Source organism: Microchirus variegatus (genome assembly GCF_963457635.1).
Source record: "Microchirus variegatus genome assembly, chromosome: 2".
NCBI lineage: Eukaryota > Metazoa > Chordata > Actinopteri > Pleuronectiformes > Soleidae > Microchirus > Microchirus variegatus.
Window position 1 is genome coordinate 12,232,499 of NC_139803.1, and position 19,487 is coordinate 12,251,985.

The window sequence follows — 19,487 nt, forward strand, 5'->3', positions numbered from 1 at the left end:
GCACAGATGGCTGATGAAGAACGAGGTAAAGGACTTAAACATTTTCAAACCACCAATTTCATGACCTGTGACCAGGGACAGTAAAGAAACGTCACAGAGGGACACAGTATTTCTGTCACTGTTATAATTAGTCAGTCATTTGGCTGAGTGTGCGCCTCGTTCCTCCTCCTTTTGTCTTACCCATAAATTTGCTGAGTCGGGAGGTGGTGGGGACTGTGTGTGCATTGTTTAGCACCGGACGGTGTTTCTGCGTCCAGCATCTTAATGAGATCGACTAATCAAACAAATGGCATGCATAAATTTGAGGCTGCATGCACACACTGAAATATACACACACACACAGTCAGGACGTCACACCCAGTTCACACCTCCCATTGTCCCGCAGTCCGACAGCAGGCTGGGGCTGCAGAAGTGGCCACAACAGCCCAACTTCTCCCTCGAGGGCCTGCTTGGGTCAGATTTGCAGCAGCCCCCTCCGTCTCGCTGCGTTTCCACGCGTCCTCAAGGGAGAAGAAGGATCCCCAAGCTGCTGTGGGCTGTGGATGAGGCAGATGCCGGCCTCTTCAAACTAATGGGAGGTCTGAGGTGGTGGTGGGGGGGGATGACATGACTCCTCTTTGGTTCCCATGCCCCGTGGCACGCTCGTGTCACACTCCTGCAAGTTAATACTGAGGATGGCCGCAGAGAGGGCTCACCGTCCATCTGCTCTCCTGACACAAAGGCGCACGGACCACACTTCCTCCATCGCAGAGCGATGCAGCAGGTAAGCTGTGGATGTGTCCGCCTGTCTCTAAGGAGCAGGAGAGGAGGAGGAGGATGTGAGGTTTATGTTTATGTGACAGGTGATGTGTGTATGGAAACACACACTTCATAGTCACAAGTGTCAAAGTGCTGTTTTGAAAATACACCTGATGTGGCACATGATATGTTCATTTGAAAGGTTGTATGTTAAATATACCCTACCTTTTCAAAAAGTTTGGGGTCACCTATACATTTTTTTGTGTTTTCCATTAAAAGTCACACTTTTATTCATCAAAAGAGTTGCAAAATGAAGAGAAAATATAGTCAAGACATTGACATTGGGTTTTTAAGGGTTTTCTAATCATCCAATAGCCTTTTAACGTGATTAGCAAACACAATGTACCATTAGAACACTGGAGAGATGGTTGCTGGAAATGGGCCTCTATACACCTATGTACATATTCCATTAAAAACCAGCGAGAATAGTCGTTTACCACATTAACAATGTATGTATTTATGATTCATTTAATGTTATATTCATTGAAAAAAAGTGCCTTTCTTTCAAAAATATGGACATTTCTAAGTGACCCCAAACTTTTGAACGATAGTGTCAATTCAAATTGAAGCTAAGGCTTCAGGGTCAGTTCTATCACTCCTGAGCTGAATGTTCTTCCCAACTGTACATACTGTAGTGTATGTACAGATTCAGAAAAGATGGGTGCTTATTTTTTCTTTTCCTGGAATAAATTTCAAATTTTCATTACACTTATTTGCATTTAAATACGTGTAATCTTAAGTGATGCTAACAGCAGCCCCAGTGTCTAGATGTGCCCATCTGAGGCTGGATCTGTCATATGCACTCCTTTTACCTGTTTTTGTTTTTTTTTGTTAATAAACTGGTCAAAAAATGGCTGTTTTTATTAGGAGACTCAGATGTAGGCACAATAACAGAAAAAAAGAAGATAAAGAATGCAGGTATGACCATGTTACTTCCATAGTTTTATATTGTTTTTTTTTGTACTGTAAGGCCTCCTATAGAAACTTTTTACGACTGAAAGTTTGACCAGAAAACTATCACCACACGTGTGCCTGTGTTTCCTCCTCTTTGTCCTGCAGGGAAGCGTGTCAGGATATGCAGGGGGGGCCACTGCAGGCACGCGTCCCTCACTCTCATTGTAATATCAATGGGGTCCCCCCCCCCCCTTTCCCCTTTCCCCTCCCCCAATCACCACCATACATATGCATGCACATAATCCAGCATGTGCAGTGTGAAATTTATAAGAAGCAGTTTATGACACCTCTGGGGTTATCCCCCCCCCCATTAAACTATGTATTATTCATATTAATTCATGCAGATTGCACCAATTTATACTTGCACTGCATTTATATATATAAACTTTTTAAAAAAGGGGCTCATCTGTGAGTGTGCATTTGCTCAATCTGCTCCAGTGTCAACAGCAGCTTAGGTGTGTTTACTCCAAAAAACCGCATCCCTGCCAACGACAGGTGCTCGAACCGAAAGCCGAGCAGAGTCCTTCCTAAAAATCAATAAGTGTGTGTGTGTGTGTGTGTGTGTGCGCGTTGGTGGGGGGAGTTAAGACGCTTTGGGAGACAATAGCAGGGGTTGGAGCCCCCACAGTGTCGACCATGTGCCGTTGATTACCATACAGCTGTTCATATGAGGTCCAGACAAAAGCAACATGATAGTCCAAACCCTTGCACCCCCACTCTCTCTCTCTCTCTCTCTCTCTCTGATTCTCGCGCACACACTTCATGGCACAACAGCAGGGGCCCCCAGTAGCCGCCCTATAGACGCGCACAATGCGGACCTGCCAAGTTGTGCGCCAAACTCTCCATCACCTCACACGCGTCGGAGCAATTATAAAGTTGAATGTAAATAAGACGAGGCCGTCTGCTATTCTTCTCCTCCACCGTTTGATCTTTGTTGTGTGTGTGTGAGCTGCAAAGACAAGAAAACAAATAGAAGGCACTCAGAGCTCCTGAAACAATCAAAACAAGAGTTCTGCTTCTCAAAACAGACATAATCTTGACCCTCTCTGCAAAGACAGTGGTCTTAAATGTCCAAATATCTCAATGATTTGATGCTGTGTTCTCAAAATGAGGATATTGTGCTTATTCTCTTATACTAGTGCTCAAAAAACAACTGACAAACTTGTATAATTCATTGTTTCCATGTTTGGAATGGAAAAAAAGAATCTTACCAACCACATTATTATTTCATATCAAACTGTTGATCACTAACACCAGAGAATGTGTGGATCCAGTTCCATCACTTTTTCTGGATGATTAAGATTCATGCATTGATCGCCATATCTGCCTCGCGCCAGCTCCTTATGCATATTCTATATACGCTCCAGATGTAATGTATGTTGTCTAAATCCCCAGGCAGACCTGCTGTGTCAGGCTGCTCCCCTGAGGGTCCCGTCTCGGCTCCACCTCTCTGTCTGTGACGCGCGCAATCTGACTATATAAAAGCCCCGTGCGCTTTTACGCACCAGAACCAAAACAAGTGCCAGCTGCTGTAGGACGAAGAAGAGCGTCAGTCAGGAGAAGACGGATTTAAGGAAGAGCAAAAGGATCATATGTCTTAGTTTTTCACTTTTTGTTGAGATTTTTTTCGGGAACTTTTGGGAATATTTTTGCGCACGACGAATGCTGGCATCAACTTCTTACTTTTCACTCTTTTGCATTCACCGGAGAGGAAGAAATGGCGCAGCTCCTCATCACATACTTGCTGGCTCTGACCTTAACGCACACAGTAAGTTGTTTTGCGTAAAATAAAGTTACCTCATCATGTGTGTGTTTTTTTTAGGACGTACAGTGTTGTCTGACATCATTCCTCTGTCGCTACAGGTTTTGTCCTCTGGTGTCTTTGAGCTCAAGATCAATTCGTTCCACACGGCGCAGCGCATCTGCAGGAGACACAGGGACTGCCACATCTTTTTCAGAATATGCCTGAAACACGCGGAGGACGTGATCTCCGCCGAGCCACCGTGCACCTATGGCACCGGACACACCAACGTGATCAGGGCCGATCACACCTCCATCTCCAGCAGCGCGCCCATCCGGGTGCCTTTTCACTTCAAGTGGCCGGTAAATAGTGATTCTCAGTTGATGTTTATTAAGCTTTCATGTGTTTTAATTGTTTGTTTATTCATTTAAAAACATAAAAAACACAAGTTAATATATGTATTTGTTTGTTTCAGGGGACTTTTTCCCTGATCATTGAGGCATGGAATGCTGAATCTCCAACTGAATACACTGGTAGGTTAATTGTTCACTCATTCACTGGACTGATTCCAGTCAATTAAGCACCTCACGCACATAAGTACTACTTAATATTGTAAAATAAAAACCAAAACACCTTCTCTTCCTCCTCTAGACAACCAGAACAACCTCGTGAGCCGTTTGGCGACCAGGAGGAGACTTGCCATCGGAGAAGACTGGTCCCAGGACGTGCACTTTGGCGAGCAGAGCGAGTTGCGCTACTCTTATCACGTCTTCTGCGACGAGTACTACTTTGGAGACGGATGCGCGGATTACTGCAGGCCCAGAGACGACACGCTGGGCCACTACACCTGCGACGAGGAGGGCAACCGCATCTGCCTGGAGGGCTGGAAGGGAAACTACTGCTCTGAACGTAAGTGTTTTTTATAGACTCATGGAGCAAAGCACTCACATGGATCTGTGCAGGGGAGCCTGTCACATATCATCACATATTAATATGCAAAATAGGCAACTGTAATGACATTATAAAACAGCTAAATGCAGTACTAAACTCAATGACTCCCTTAAAACATCAATAAATGGTGATCAATTGATCTGTACAGTGAATAAGAAGGGTATAAACCAGGGTGTCATGGCCTGATGGTCCAATCCAGCCCATGGGGTGAATTTGTGAAAATGTTGCATTATGTTTCGATCATAATATTTTTCAGTGTAGATCCACTGTGATCTGCAAGTTGTAATGCATATAAATGTATACATGTTTATCATTATGTGTAAATGGTAAACGTAGGCGCTATTTTTCTCAAGAAATTTCAGGTTTCGTTCATAATGTTTTGTAAAAAGATGCTTCCTCAACTGTAAAACCTTTGTTTATAAGTTATTATGCTATTACTTTAATGGTATGGTCCACTTGAGATTGCAAATTGCACTATATGTGTGTATGTGACACCAAACGGTTAAAAAAAAGGCATCTTTTTGAGAACTTCCGGCCTTCATGATGCAAAACAGTTTAAAGGAAGAGTGTTGAATGTGAAAATCATATAAAGGGTTACCAAATGTTGGACATTCAATCCAAATTAGTCTTTCTTCCTTCTTTTTTTGACATCACATCATTGATCTCTTCCTGTTCAGCCTGAGGTTGTTTTGTGCTCAGATGCACAGGCACCTGAACCTTGAGAATGATACAGTAGAGTCATTCCTTTATTCTTTAGCGTTGTCCTGTAGTGTTGTGTTTTTCCAGTCTGTGCTTCTCCATCTGCCTTTTGTTCTCTGTTACAATGAGAGAAAGAACTGTGCCCCCCCCCCCCCCTCCTCCCCGAGATACACATACATTCATCTTTCAAGGTGATGTGTGTGTGTGTGTGTGTGTGTAATGGGATGGAGATAAAAGAAAGCATTTTTCTCCGGCAGTGTGCCTGCCAGCTGCTTGGCTTAATAGTTAACCAACAGTGGAGTCTGGAGGCGAGCTGGGGTCAGACAGGGGGGGCCTAGTAAGTGTGTGTGTGTGTCGGTTGTATGACAAGGCGTGCCCATTGTAATCACACACCCTCCCCTCCCCTCCCTCTCCTCCACAGCCATCTGCTCGGCGGACTGCAATGAGAAGCACGGCTACTGCGAGGCCCCTGGGGGCTGTACGTGCCGTATGGGCTGGCAGGGCCCCTCCTGCAGCGAGTGTGTCCGATACCCAGGCTGCCTGCACGGGACGTGCAGCCAGCCATGGCAGTGCAATTGCCAGGAGGGCTGGGGCGGCCTCTTCTGCGACCAGGACCTCAACTACTGCACCAACCACAAGCCGTGCGCCAACGGAGCGACCTGCACCAACACGGGACAGGGCAGCTACACCTGCACCTGCAGGCCGGGCTTCGGAGGCACCAACTGTGAGCTGGAGACCAACGAGTGTGACAGCAACCCCTGCAAGAATGGAGGCAGCTGCAACGTGAGTATTCACAAACACACACAGGCAAACAAAAGAGCCTCGTTCCAGATGGTGATATTTTATCTTGTGCACATAGGAGATTAACCCTGAGAGTATAAGAATCAAGTGCATGGACTTTAGGAGCTTTGCACCAAAAAACAAACAAACAAACAAGTCCTGCATTGTGATATTTTAATCATTTGCACTCAAGATAAATAATTTGTGCACATATTTTAAGATAAAATCTGACTGCTAAAGGCTCCACACTGAGTGAATTCATTGATGAATGAATGAAAACAGTATACACTACCGTTCAAAAGTGTTTTCCATTAAAACTCACACTTTTATTCATCAAAAGAGTTGCAAAATGAATAGAAAATATAGTCAAGACAACTTTGCTTTCGTCATAGAACCAGCAAAATGTTTTTAGCTGTGCTAACATCATTGCACAAGGGTTTTCAAGGGTTTTCTAATCATCCAATAGCCTTCTAACGCGATTAGCAAACACAATGTACCATTAGAACACTGGAGAGAAATGGGCCTCTATACACCTATGTATTTATTCCATTGAAAACCAGACGTTTGCAGCTAGAATAGTCATTTACCATATTAACAATGTATATATGATTGATTTAATTTTATATTGATTGAAAAAAAGGGCCTTTCCTTCAAAAATAAGGACATTTCCAGGTGACCCCAAACTTTTGAACGGTAGTGTGTTATGTAAAAGAAAAATACTTTCTCTGAAACAAACTGTAAACACGCACAGTTGCCTGATATCTCCTCTAAACCCCACACCTTCTGTTCCTCCTCAGGACCTGGAGAACGACTACTCGTGCACTTGTCCTCAAGGGTTCTACGGCAAGAACTGCGAGATCATCGCCATGACGTGCGCCGACGGGCCCTGCTTCAACGGCGGCACCTGCGTGGAGACACTGACCGGCGGCTACACCTGCCGCTGCCCTCCCAGCTACACCGGCTCCAACTGTGAGAAGAAGCTGGACCGCTGCAGCAACCGGCCCTGTCTGAATGGTGAGTTAAGAAGAAGAGTCCTCTGGTGACCCCTTGTGGCTAAAGTGCAAATAGAAGTTTGTATATACTGTATAATATATAACACACTCCTTCCTCTCCTCTGCAGGCGGTGAGTGTCTGGATCTAGGCCAGAGCATCTTGTGCCGCTGTCAGGCCGGCTTCTCTGGTGCCAACTGCCAGATCAACACCGACGATTGCGCCTCGAGCCCGTGTCAGAACGCTGGAACCTGCCAAGATGGCGTGAACGACTACACCTGCTCCTGCACTCTGGGCTACACGGGCAAGAACTGCAGCGTGCGCTCGGACGCCTGTGGCGCTCGCCCGTGCCAGAACGGCGGCACTTGCTTCACCCACTTCACGGGGCCAGTGTGCCAGTGCCCTAAGGGCTTCATGGGCCCAAGTTGTGAGTTCACACTGCAGCCCAGCTTCAAACCGGCCCTGCGTCAAACCTCTCAGCCGTCCTCCGCCACGCTCAGCATCTCCTGCGTCCTCGCCATCCTGGTGCTGGTTCTGGTGGCGGGTATCGTCTTCCTGAGGAGGAGGAGGAGGCTGCAAGGGAGGAAGCAGCTGAGCGACATTGCGGTTTACAACGACCTGGAGGCGGTCAACAACGTGGGTGGGAGTGAAAGAGACTCCTTCCTGGTCCCAAACGGCATGTTCAAGATCAGCAACAGCACGGCTCGCCTCAGCCTCTCTCTTTGCCCGGACGGCAGATCTGGGTACAGGCACGCTCCTGTGGAGAGCGGTCCGTCCAGAGGTGAGCGGCAGGACTTCATGTGGAGGGACGAACCCGCTCTGGGATCTGGAGCCGGGCTGAGATGAAACAGAGTAAACACTGACACTGTTTTAAAAAAATGGAATTATTAGCACTTGTTACTACACCTCTTGTTATGACAAGAGCATGATATGAGAGCTGCTGAAAACGCTGCTCTGCTCATCCTGGGGATAATAATAGATCGTATAATGTGTGAGAATAAGAAACAAAAATGTTTGACGAATTAACTATTCTGATGAAGATGATTTACAAAGATTATTTGAAAAACTGTACAGGGCAAAGCTCCTTTTTCGTGTATAATACCCAAAGACTAATAATACTTGTCATTGGACCTACAACACAAACCAAATACTGAGTTACAATACCCCAACCTTTGGAAAAACCTGCTCTGTTTTAATTAAGGGTTCCTGTCTTTCTTAAGTTCACTTTGTTTCATTATTTTTTCAATCTTCCTTTGGTCATTTTTTCCTTATTGTGCGTACCATCATTATTTTTTAATTCTTTATATTATTTATTTATTTGAAATTGATCTGTGTGTTCACTTTGATTGTCAGAGATATATTTATACGATGCCGAATGAAGATAAGACGCTCGATATGTGTCGATTGTGTGGAGTTTGTTGTGGGCTGATGTGAGATATCCCAAAGATGCTCAACGCAGGGATATACGTGCTTTATCACCCGATGCTGTAATTTAAATATATATATTTATATGTCTTACTACTGATCACGTTGCTCTTTCCATGTGCCATTTTTTAATTTCATGCCAAAGTTTGTGTTTTGTTACACATTTTCATTCACATTTATTTAATTTCGTTTGTGTGGTGGTTGTGATGTGGAATAAAATATTTGCTCTAATGTGATTCTCGGTTTGAAGTTTCCATCTCATTATCATTTAGTGTGTTATATAGGCCAAAAAACGGCACTTACGTGAACATAGAAACACATTTAAAAGGTGATCAATCTAATTCTTCCTGAACAGTTTTATTCCAGTAAAGTTAAGTTGTATATTGGCTCTGATGCCAGTGTGTATGGACATGTGTTGATGCTATAATCCAGTGGTTCTCTGACTGGGGAGTGTGGCAAACTGGGTGATATACAGTATATATGCTTATATTAATGTGTTTTTCAAACAGTAACATAGGCTTTAATAGCCACCCCTGATGTCTTGGAGGGGCCCTCAGTCAAATAACAAAAGTAAAAAAAAATGATGTGATATGTCTAATACGGCCCCTCAATCATATCATCATTATTATTATTATTATTATTATTAGCCAGGTGTTGCCCTACAGCAAGTACGAGGACCCTACTGTAATTCAAGGAATTATTATAATTATTATTATTTTTAATAAACTCGAATTTGACCCCCTAAATGTGTGTGAAAAAACGTACAAAAATTGCCACGCACATCAGAACTGGCAGAAAAAATTCAATAAAATAATGGACTTGCGGAAAAAAAAACAATTCAAAAATGGCTCAGTAGCGCCCCCGCAGGTCAATTGCCTATGGAGCGGGCCAACATTAAGTTGCGACAAATTTTGCGAAATTCAGTGGGATCAAAAAATGAACAAAAAATCCTCTTGACGCCATGACCTTAAGTCAACAGGAAGTCGGCCATTTTGGATTTGGCGTATATCTTGGCGTTTATCCTAGGCACACGGAAAAAAAACGCGTCAAATTGTACTAGTTTAACTTATTTTTTTCTTTTCTTTTGCAGCATCTTTGTGCCAGTGTGGATTTTTATGCATGGGGGGCCCTTTTCCTGTCTGTGCCCCACAGGGCCTCACTGGATCATAATCCGCCCCAGATTACTGTGATGACTCACACCTGGTGCTTCCTCCTACAGCTGTAACATCTCATCAGCTGTGTTTACTCCCTGCACTGACCTCTCTCTCTCTCTCTCTCTATAAACACACCTTCATGTCTTAGTTTGCATTTGCAGATCAGTGAGAGATACCAAGCTGATAAAGTTTGAGGATCAAGTTGTGAGGTGACAAGATATCAGATATTAGAGATGTAAGGTTGGGAGTTTATCAGTAAAACTAAACATCAGCAGAGGAGGAAAACTTCTGCAGCCAGTCTGCGCTGTCGTCGCCTCCCTCTCCTCCTCCTCCTCCTCCTGCGCCTCAGACACAGACACAAACCAGTCCGACTATTCTACACAGTGTTGCAAGACGACGATCATGGCAGAAGATCGGACTGAGACGACGCCCGAGGCGAGTGACCCCACTTCGGACTTCTCGGACTCGTTTGAGGAGCACGGGTGTCAGATCTCCAAGAGGAACGCGCGCGTCACCGTCAAGTACAACAGGAAGGAGCTGCAGAGGAGACTGGACGTGGAGAAGTGGATCGACGAGCGCCTGGACGCACTGTACGCGGGACAGGTGAGTTTTTTTGTCTGACCTACTTTATGAGCAAGAAAACAAATATTTGAGCATGAAAACATAAATATTCCAGCAGAAATGAGGTTTAAAAGTATGATGACGCACTGAGCTGCCTCTGCAGTGGAGCCTCCTGTGATGATGTATGATGTGTTGAATGGAGAGCAGAAGGTGGGGACAACACCACTCTCCTTACAAGGACAGGGATCCTGCAGATGTGCAGCCTCCTCCTGTCCTGTTGTCCTGTCGTCGTCGTCCTCTCGCAGTGAGAGCATGTACAGTATGTGATGAAGGTTTTCTGCCTTACATGGACAGTGTGGGGCCTGAGCCAGAGGAGGCTGTGGGCCCTTTATGTCCCAGGAGGAGGTAAAAAGTTCATCATCCGAGCCCTACTGTGCTGCATGTCTCTCAGGGAGTGGAGACGCAGGACAAGAAGAGACATTTTGGACACAGGGTTTAGTGCAGGATGGTGCTGTGTAAAAATAAGTTGGATAAATATTGATTGGGAATTGAAATCGCAGTGAAAATGAAGGAATCAGGACCAAACTGGCTCCAGGTTTCAGGGCTTTTGCTCTCGTCATAGATAGTTTATTTTGAAACACGTGTGCAAAATTCACGTTTTGAAAAAGGAGTTTGCAGACTAGCTTTTAAAACCATTAATATAACTTTTAGTATAGGGAACAGTTAAAGGTGCCATATGTAAGAATGTGGCCAAATACAGTTACTACATTCAAATTCAAAATACCGAGGTCTTTTAGGTTTCGTTTTCTGACGTAACTGGCAACCCGTGGTTGCTCGGCAGCTGAGACTCTACTGACTGCAGTGATTGGTAGACGGCGGTAGGTGGCGCCACATGACAAAACATGATTTCAAAACATAAACATGATTTGCAGTCTGCAGAATATTTTTTTTAATGCAAATATTTTGTCTGTACTGTTGTTGTTGATGAGTTCAGTTTGTTATATGAACATTATTCCTGAGTCTCTGTGACATATTAGGAGGATTTTATGGCCAGTTGCTTTAGATTTATTACATAATGCACTTTCAAACCTACCTCGTATGTACCTACCCCATCCCTGTATTACACACAACTCAATTTATAGACTTTACTCTATCCCATCACCAAATATTTACATATTTACAGTATTTTATACACAAGAACATGTCTGGCTTTAAACACGACCGTTTCCATCACCGTCCTGGACCTCTTAACCAATTGTGGTTTTAAACATTAAATGAACAGCCTGCAGCTCTTAGACTGTAGCACGGCTCTCTCAGCTCATGCTATATATGCTATATATAATATACTTTTATAATAGTGCAATGTACATGTACAATATCTCATGTTCAATCCTTGTTGATACTGTAAATATCAAGGTAAATGTCTACTATGTACATTCTGTTTTCACCTTTTTAAAGGCATATTGTTAATATCTTTCCATATTGTACTTTCTCAATGTGGAAATGCATGTTTTTTATTATTTATTGCCTTTATCTTTACTGTCTGGCACTATAAAAGGAAATACTTAGTTGTAAGTGTGTTTGCGCAACGATTATAGTGATGTAAGAGACACAAGATTGCTCAACTAACACGGATTATACAGCAATACTTTTAGTCTGCATTTTGGATCTGCACTTCCAGCTTTTGGAGGAAAACATCTGGCTCCACTTGGTGCACTTAATCAAGTTTCTGAGCACAAAATCACCTGATGTTAAGATGATTATTGGTCAATTATTTTAATTATACTGTATTTTGGATAATGTGGTTCAATACTTTTATTTTTATTAATCTTTAAAAACAACAACAATAAAAGCAGGCAGCTATTGTAGCCGGTCAGTGTTTATTGTACTTTTATCAGTATAGAAGAACATGATATTGAAGTAATAAGAACGAATGATAATTCCAGACACTGTATTACAGTGTGTTGGTGTGGAAGGCTGTGGGACGAGCGTCCCTTCACTCTGCAGCAGTACAATGACCGTTTGTTCACACATAGCAGGGCCCTTTTTGTGTTCTGCACCACACATTGTTGCTCTTCAGGGTTTAAACCCACACGACACGGCACGTGCACTGGGTTCAGGCCGTTAATTGCAAACTGTGAGGAAGAAATTTGACTTTTAAATGATTGTTTATTTTTAACATTTTCCTGGTTTTAACAATAACTCAGTGAACACCAGGCTCTTTCTTGTTTTACATTCTTCTTCCTTGTCCAAACTTGGGACTTCATTACCCACAATGCAACCCCACCACCGGTAACAGTTGTGGTTGAGTTTCACGTCATTAATGCAGGCTACAGAGTTTGTTGCCTTAATATTTGTTTGAACCCTCACTGAAAAATATGCTGAAATATACTGCAATATAATGACAAAGCGATAATATTATTGTGTCACTGATTACCAGCACTACCAGACAGTTACCTCCATTTATTATTGAAGAATATATATCATTTAATTAACATACTACCAGGGCCGGCCCAAGGCATAAGCGAACTAAGCCGCTGCTTAGGGCCCCGTGACCACTAGAGGGCCCCCAAGAGCAAGTAACTCAAAAAAAGAGCGAAAAGTTTGGATTGCTGTAGTTTATTTAGAATTTTTGAGTTTTTACATCATTGTCAGATGTGATTATTTAACTTTATAAACCATTTTTATGACCTTGTTCCGGGTGCCTCTGTTGATTTACATTATTATTGAAGTATATTATTTTATTTAATGCTGTGTCACACAATTTAATACCCCCCAGAGATTGTGCACATTTTTAGATTTTCAGACCTTAATATCTTAATATTTCATTTATAAACGGTTTGGTTTTATGTATTGATTCTCTGTGTCGCCAGTAGGGGGAGTTGCTGATTTTGCCAAATATTAATTGAAAGATTTTTCTGTAAATTTGCCAATCTGGTGTCAAACAAAACGTTTTCACGTTTAGTTTTACAAGCGTTTTCGTGACAGAGTAGAATAAGTAGAATACCTTTATTATCGTAGGTGTGTGAATGATCCCCAAAATCCAATTTTGCTTAGGGCCCCATGGAGGCTTGGACCTGCATACTGTCCTTCACAAAATTTTAAATTCTGCTCGTCTAAATGCCAATGTGTCCTTGTGAAAGACACATCGGCACAAGATAAGTGATAGAAAAACACGCTAAACATAATTGTCCTATACAAAAGTGGCAAAAACTGTTGTGTAAAGCAACTTTTGAGTGGTCATCGAGACTTAAGGATCGCTGCATAAATACAGACCGTTTACCATGGGAGCCTCTTTTGGAACAGAACAGTGAAAAAACAAGATATAACCTGAATGAATCATTGTTATCAATCGGATAGATATGCACATGTTGTTGGCCTAATCTATTTCCAAATGTTTACAATCATTAAACGGCATATATATTCAATTAATAACCCAATATATTGACTTGAACTTTGATACAGGGGGGAAAACATTTGCAAAAAAATATAGGCCAAGTCTTAGTAACAAAGTGTCCTTTATTTCCTGGTTAATGTTTGTGCGACACGTGGTATTGTAGGGGAAAACCACAGAAGACTGAAGTGGGAATGTGTGAGGAGGAGATGTTGTAAGAGGCCGAGTCACAATAATGTATAAAAACAGAGTTTGTCCATGTTGTATGGTGATCTCTGTGTGTGTGTGTGTGTGTGTGTGTGTGTGTGTGTGTGTGTGTGTGTGTGTGTGTGTGTGTGTGTGTGTGTGTGTGTGTGTGTGTGTGTGTGTGTGTGTGTGTGTGTGTGTGTGTGTGTGTGTGTGTGTGTGTGTGTGTGTGTGTGTGTGTGTGTGTGTGTGTGTGTGTGTGTGTGTGTGTGTGTGTGTGTGTGTGTGTGTGTGTGTGTGTGTGTGTGTGTGTGTGTGTGTGTGTGTGTGTGTGTGTGTGTGTGTGTGTGTGTGTGTGTGTGTGTGTGTGTGTGTGTGTGTGTGTGTGTGTGTGTGTGTGTGTGTGTGTGTGTGTGTGTGTGTGTGTGTGTGTGTGTGTGTGTGTGTGTGTGTGTGTGTGTGTGTGTGTGTGTGTGTGTGTGTGTGTGTGTGTGTGTTACAGGAGGCTGACATGCCAGAGGAGGTGAACATCGATGACTTGATCGACCTGCCCAACGATGAGGAGAGGGTGAAAAAGTTACAGGTAAATAACGCTGACCACCATCATCCAAACTGTATTTGTTCAACATTATATAATAATAATCATAATAATAAGATACTAAAGTATCACGAGGTGACTCATGTGACTGTGGCTTCTTACAACGCTCCTTTTTTTATTTCCTTTTTTTTTTAAACAGGAGCTTCTTCAGAAGTGCAGTAACGACACAGAGGTATGTTTTTACGCGTTCCGTGATGAATCCAGTTCACGTGCACGTTAAATATGCAGATGTGTATTTGTCTCCCCCACACGCCTCAACAATGACTCTCTGTGTTCCACTTCCTTTTCTTTTCCACTGCGAGAGCTCAGAAAACGAGTCTCTCTGGACACTGTGTTCTAGTCGGACTGAGGAGCTGCTGCTGCGATGTAGGTCATAAGAGCCTGATATGTAGCTGCATTAAAGGATGGGTTTACTTTATTATTATCATTATTATTATTTTTACAAGTCTGGCCTTAAACAATACCTTATGCAAATGCAGGGTTTGTAGTATTATGCATACTTGTGCCACAAATAAGAAACAACAATCAGCCTTGACCTAAAGAGACAGTAATTTAAGTATAAGTACAAAAGAAAGGTGTTTGAGGCACATGGGTGTAGAAAATTTAATTATTTCCTGGCACCTATCGTTCATAGAATTAAAAAAAAAACAAAAAAAAAAACATCTCATGACATTAGGACAAAATGGTTTCTTTTAGCCATGTGCGCCCCCTTGTGGCAGAGGAAAAAAGGTTCAAGCAACGGCAGCCTCCATTGGGATGTCCCGATACCACTTTTCTGTGTCCGATAACATCAACAACTGGAGTATATACTGATATTATTCCAGATACAGTCGTTTTAGACCATTAATGAATTATGAAGCTGTTAAATACACATTTGAGTCATTTCAAAGACATAATTCTCCAACTGTTTAACAAATATTTTTCTCCAAAAAGAAGAACATGACTCGGCTAAAATGCTGGATGTAAGATTTTTGGATTCTGGTGGATTTTCCATTTTTATCTGATCCAGCTATTTTTGACCAGTGAATAGAATTTAGAAGATTGCAGAATATTCAAAAACATCATAATAGTTGATCAAAGAAGGAAATGAGCTTCTGCGTCTAAGATGGAGGAGTCGGAAACGTCATTTGGCAACCCGTCAACAAATGCCCGGGTCAGTATTTGTATAAGACTATTGTGTTTTTTTTTCACCTCTTCTTGTTCTGTTGACATAAATGCACCACATCTGTGTGCTGCGCCGCACGTTAATCCATCAAAAAAAAAAAAAATGTCGTAACACGGCGTAGCACACAGAGTGGGAACTTCCTCCACTTGGCCTTGGAGTGAAGCCTTCTGGGACAGTTCTGGGATGTCTTCCACCTTTGGAGACGAGCCTGTAAATCCTTGTTGAAACAAACAGGGGGTTTGGAAAATGACTTAACACTGAATCTGCATGGTGCACTGTCCACTGTGGTGATTGCTGTTTGTTTTACAATGTCTTTTGTGTTATTAATGGTGAAAATAGAGACACGAGGTTAACTGTCAGTGGCCAGATGTTTTCCACATAAAGTAATTACCCAAGAAAGTGACATTTGTGAATTACAACCACAGTTTTTTCCTTTTAATCATAGCTCCTTAGTTTTTCTAGGAACTATTCTTGCGTTTAAAGGCCTAAACTCTGCATATATTCATATATTCCCCCTTTTTTTTATGGAAGATTTAGATTAACAGACTGACAACATGTAGGTCAGGCAGCTGGATTATTTGGAACTGTAGCAAATATTACGGAAACAGGAGTAAATAAATCATCCGGTGGGGATTGTTTTCAGTTCCAGATATGTCTAAATTTGGCCCTCTGTTGAGGTTCTCTAGCAACAGTGGGACCAGCTCAAAACTACATTTATAGATGGCACTTTTAAAATGACTAAACCTGCCTGAGATACAAAATAAAAGGATATAAGATATTAAAAGGTGCATTATGTAATAAATCTAAAGCAACTGGCCATAAAAACCTCCTAATATGTCACAGACACTCAGGAATAATGTTCATATAACAAACTGAACTCACCAACAACAACAGTACAGCCTAAATATTTGCATTAAAAAATTATTTTGCAGACTGCAAATCATGTTTATGTTTTGAAATCACGTTTTGGCATGTGGCGCCACCTACCGCAGTCTACCAATCATTGCAGTCAGAAGAGTCTCAGCTGCCGAGCAACCACGGGTTGCCAGTTACGTCAGAAAACGAAACCTAAAAGACCTCGGTATTTTGAATTTGAATGTAGTAACCGTTTTTGGCCACATTCTTACATATGGCGCCTTTAAAATACTGAGAACATATAGATCATTGGTTCTCAAAATGCAGCCCGGGGGCCAATGGCGGCCTGCAGAAACATTTCTGGCTGCCCGCAATGAATTACAGTTAATAGTTTTACTAAGCTTGTTAAATGTTTATTGGACATTACTGTATACAGACCAATAAGTGTAAACTGTAGAACTGCAATCTGGTCATTAAAATTATTACAAATGTTTTTCTTTTCCTTTGGCGGCCCTCAGTCCAACATTGGGTTCCTAAATTGGCCCTCAGGTATCAAAACTTTATATTATAGCTAATACAATAAAAAGCAATAATAGTTCACATAATAATGTAAATTTGTCAGTGGGATACACCAGTGTTGGTGTTTTTTAATTATTTAAAAAAAAATTGTAGATACATGTATATTTCTGGAGTAACTGTATGACAAGTTTGAGCGGCTTATTGCGTCCCCGTGACACCCTGTGCTCTTCTGCAGACCTTCGTCGACGAGCTGCTGGGGAAGCTGGAGGGCGTTCACAAGCAGGACGAGCTGCAGAGCAAAGGCATCGAGCACCCGGTCATCTGCCACAGCCACTACCGCCACGAGCCGTACCACTTCAACAACCCGCAGCAGCAGCAGCACCATCACCACTACCACCACCACGCTCGAGGCCAAAACCAGACCCTCTGACCCTCGCACAGATCAGTACCATTCAGATATCTGTCTCGTAAAGTCAGGGAGGGGGGCGTTCCAAACTGTTTTTACAACACGGACTAGACGGCAGTTGTCGTTCATGGAGCTGTAGGGAAGCGAGAGTTCTCTACTACTAATGTTACTTATGATAAGAGAAATAAACCATAGTAAAAGCATTATTCAACATTGACCATTGTACAAAACTCTATAATTAAAGATCCAGAATGTTAGATTCAGTGACCTCTAAAGATGAGACTGCAGAGAGAGTGGGGGACCTACGGTGGCCAGAAAGGACGTTAAGTCACTTCCACTCTCGCTCTCCTTATGTGGACTGAACCACTCTTCTTCTTCATTTGCAATAACAGCCTTAAATAACCTTTTTTTTTAATAAGCTTCCAAAGACGCATCCTCCATAAATCAAAGCTCTTGCCTAAAGTGGCTATAAAAGGGAGGGAGTATTTTTTATTTCTGCCAAAAGAGTAACATGACCAGTGTGTTTGGTTGCTCTGGTTTGGCACTTTTATTAAAATATAAATCCTTTTGACCTTTTTAAGTCATTTTCAGGAGATTAATATGTCAGTAGGCACTGGTTTACCCAGTCCTGAAGATTACCTTGTATCACGGGCAATGTTTTTACATATTCATATGTCTTATTTAGTCCCCTCTGGTCTCCTAGCAACTTTTCTCTTTATTAGAATTGGTTATTTTTGCACCAATTAGTCACCTCTGCATGTAACCCATCATTTTTACATAAAAGTAGTAAACGCATGTGATTTAAACCAACGACCATCTGGTTAAAAGCCCAATTCCTTTCTTCTTTCCCCTTATTAATAATTATACTCAAAATCCTGGGAAATTGACGGTCGACAGTAGTTTTCACCCTATTTCTAAGCTAACAGTCTTTTATCTGACGGACAGATATTATTAATAAGACATGAGTGGTGTGTCACTCTTCCAGACTATATAATGTACAGTTTTTAGCATGAGCAAAACAATTGTAGAATTGTTAATAGAAATACTCAAGTCTAGTATTGTACCTAACTAGTAACTATAAGTACTGCACAAGATATAACCTCATGTATTTTAAGTTTAGTTAAATGGAGTTCAGGTTACAAATGTGTTATTGTCTTATACAGAAATAAACACGTTATTGTTGCAATGAAATTTTGGGTTGTACTGTAATATTTTCTGTAGAAACACATTCATTTAGTTCATTTGTGTAGTTTAAAGGTGCATTATGTAATAAATCTGAAGCAAACTGGCCGCTAAATCCTCCTAATATGTCACAGAGACTCACCAACAACAACAGAACAGCCAAAATATTTGCATTAAAAACATATTTTGCAGACTGCAAATCATGTTTATGTTTTTAAATCATGTTTTGGCATGTGTCGCCACCTACTGCCGTCTACCAATCATTGCAGTCAGTCTCAGCTGCCGAGCAACCACGGGTTGCCAGTTACTTCAAAAAACGAAACCTAAAAGACCTCAGTATTTTGAATTTTAATGTAGTAACTGTTTTTGGCCACTTTCTTACCTATGGCACCAGTATTCATCTCTAGATGTCCCATATGTGAATTATATATTTTTTATTATTCCTTAGTACTTATTTGGTCCATAAAATGATGTTCTCTTATGTCTTGTTTTGTACACAAACCAAAGTTATTCCGTTTTAATGATTTCTTTGTAATATGAAGCAAAGAATCCAAAAAATATTAACATTTAAGAAGCTGAAAAATCAGAAAACTTGTTTTATTTATTGAAAAAATACATTCTTCTGATTAATTGTAAACACTTGATGATTAATTTAGTAATTTATTAATCATTGTACAATCATTGCAGCTTTATTTTTTTACATTTAGAAAAGAAATAGGTCCAAATAATTTTTGGACTCAAAATAACTCAAAATTTGGACTCAAAATCCTGTCCTGCCCCAAACTATACACTGGGTGGCAGCAGGGAGCCATAGGTTACAGTATGTTTGCCATGGGGTTTTCTTTTGACATGCTGATGCTTTACTTTGTTGCTTTTTAAATGCACACGCATGCGCACACACACACGCAGACACACAAACACACACTCCTCTCATCAATCCTTCAACTGTTATGTCCTCCAGCAGCCCCCTTTTTTCTTTATGTGACATGAGAGCCGCGGCATGGCCGCAGTGACCTTGAAGTCCAGCGTTTAAGCAGAGACAATGTGGCAGCAGCAGCAGCAGCAGCAGTGTGTTGATTGTCACTTCAGCTCTGCTCTGTCCACTTAAGCTCTTCCTCTGAGGAAAAGT

The 19,487-nt window shown here is 41.8% G+C and overlaps 2 protein-coding genes across 2 annotated transcripts; both read left to right on the forward strand.

The window, feature by feature from the left end:
• Positions 1-3,469: 3,469 nt before the first annotated feature.
• Positions 3,470-7,759, forward strand: dlb (deltaB; the record flags this gene model as incomplete). The annotated part of the gene is made up of 7 exons (XM_083885787.1): positions 3,470-3,520; positions 3,616-3,855; positions 3,969-4,026; positions 4,145-4,402; positions 5,565-5,926; positions 6,721-6,937; positions 7,044-7,759. 7 exons carry the CDS (start codon positions 3,470-3,472, stop codon positions 7,757-7,759), a joined length of 1,902 nt encoding a protein of 633 aa, XP_083741913.1.
• A 2,079-nt stretch (positions 7,760-9,838) lies between these two features.
• ppp1r14aa (protein phosphatase 1, regulatory (inhibitor) subunit 14Aa) lies at positions 9,839-18,305 on the forward strand. Its single transcript, XM_083910723.1, has 4 exons — positions 9,839-10,095; positions 14,136-14,216; positions 14,371-14,403; positions 17,006-18,305. Exons 1-4 carry the CDS (start codon positions 9,895-9,897, stop codon positions 17,198-17,200), a joined length of 510 nt encoding a protein of 169 aa, XP_083766849.1. The 5' UTR covers positions 9,839-9,894; the 3' UTR covers positions 17,201-18,305.
• The last annotated feature ends 1,182 nt before the right edge of the window (positions 18,306-19,487 follow it).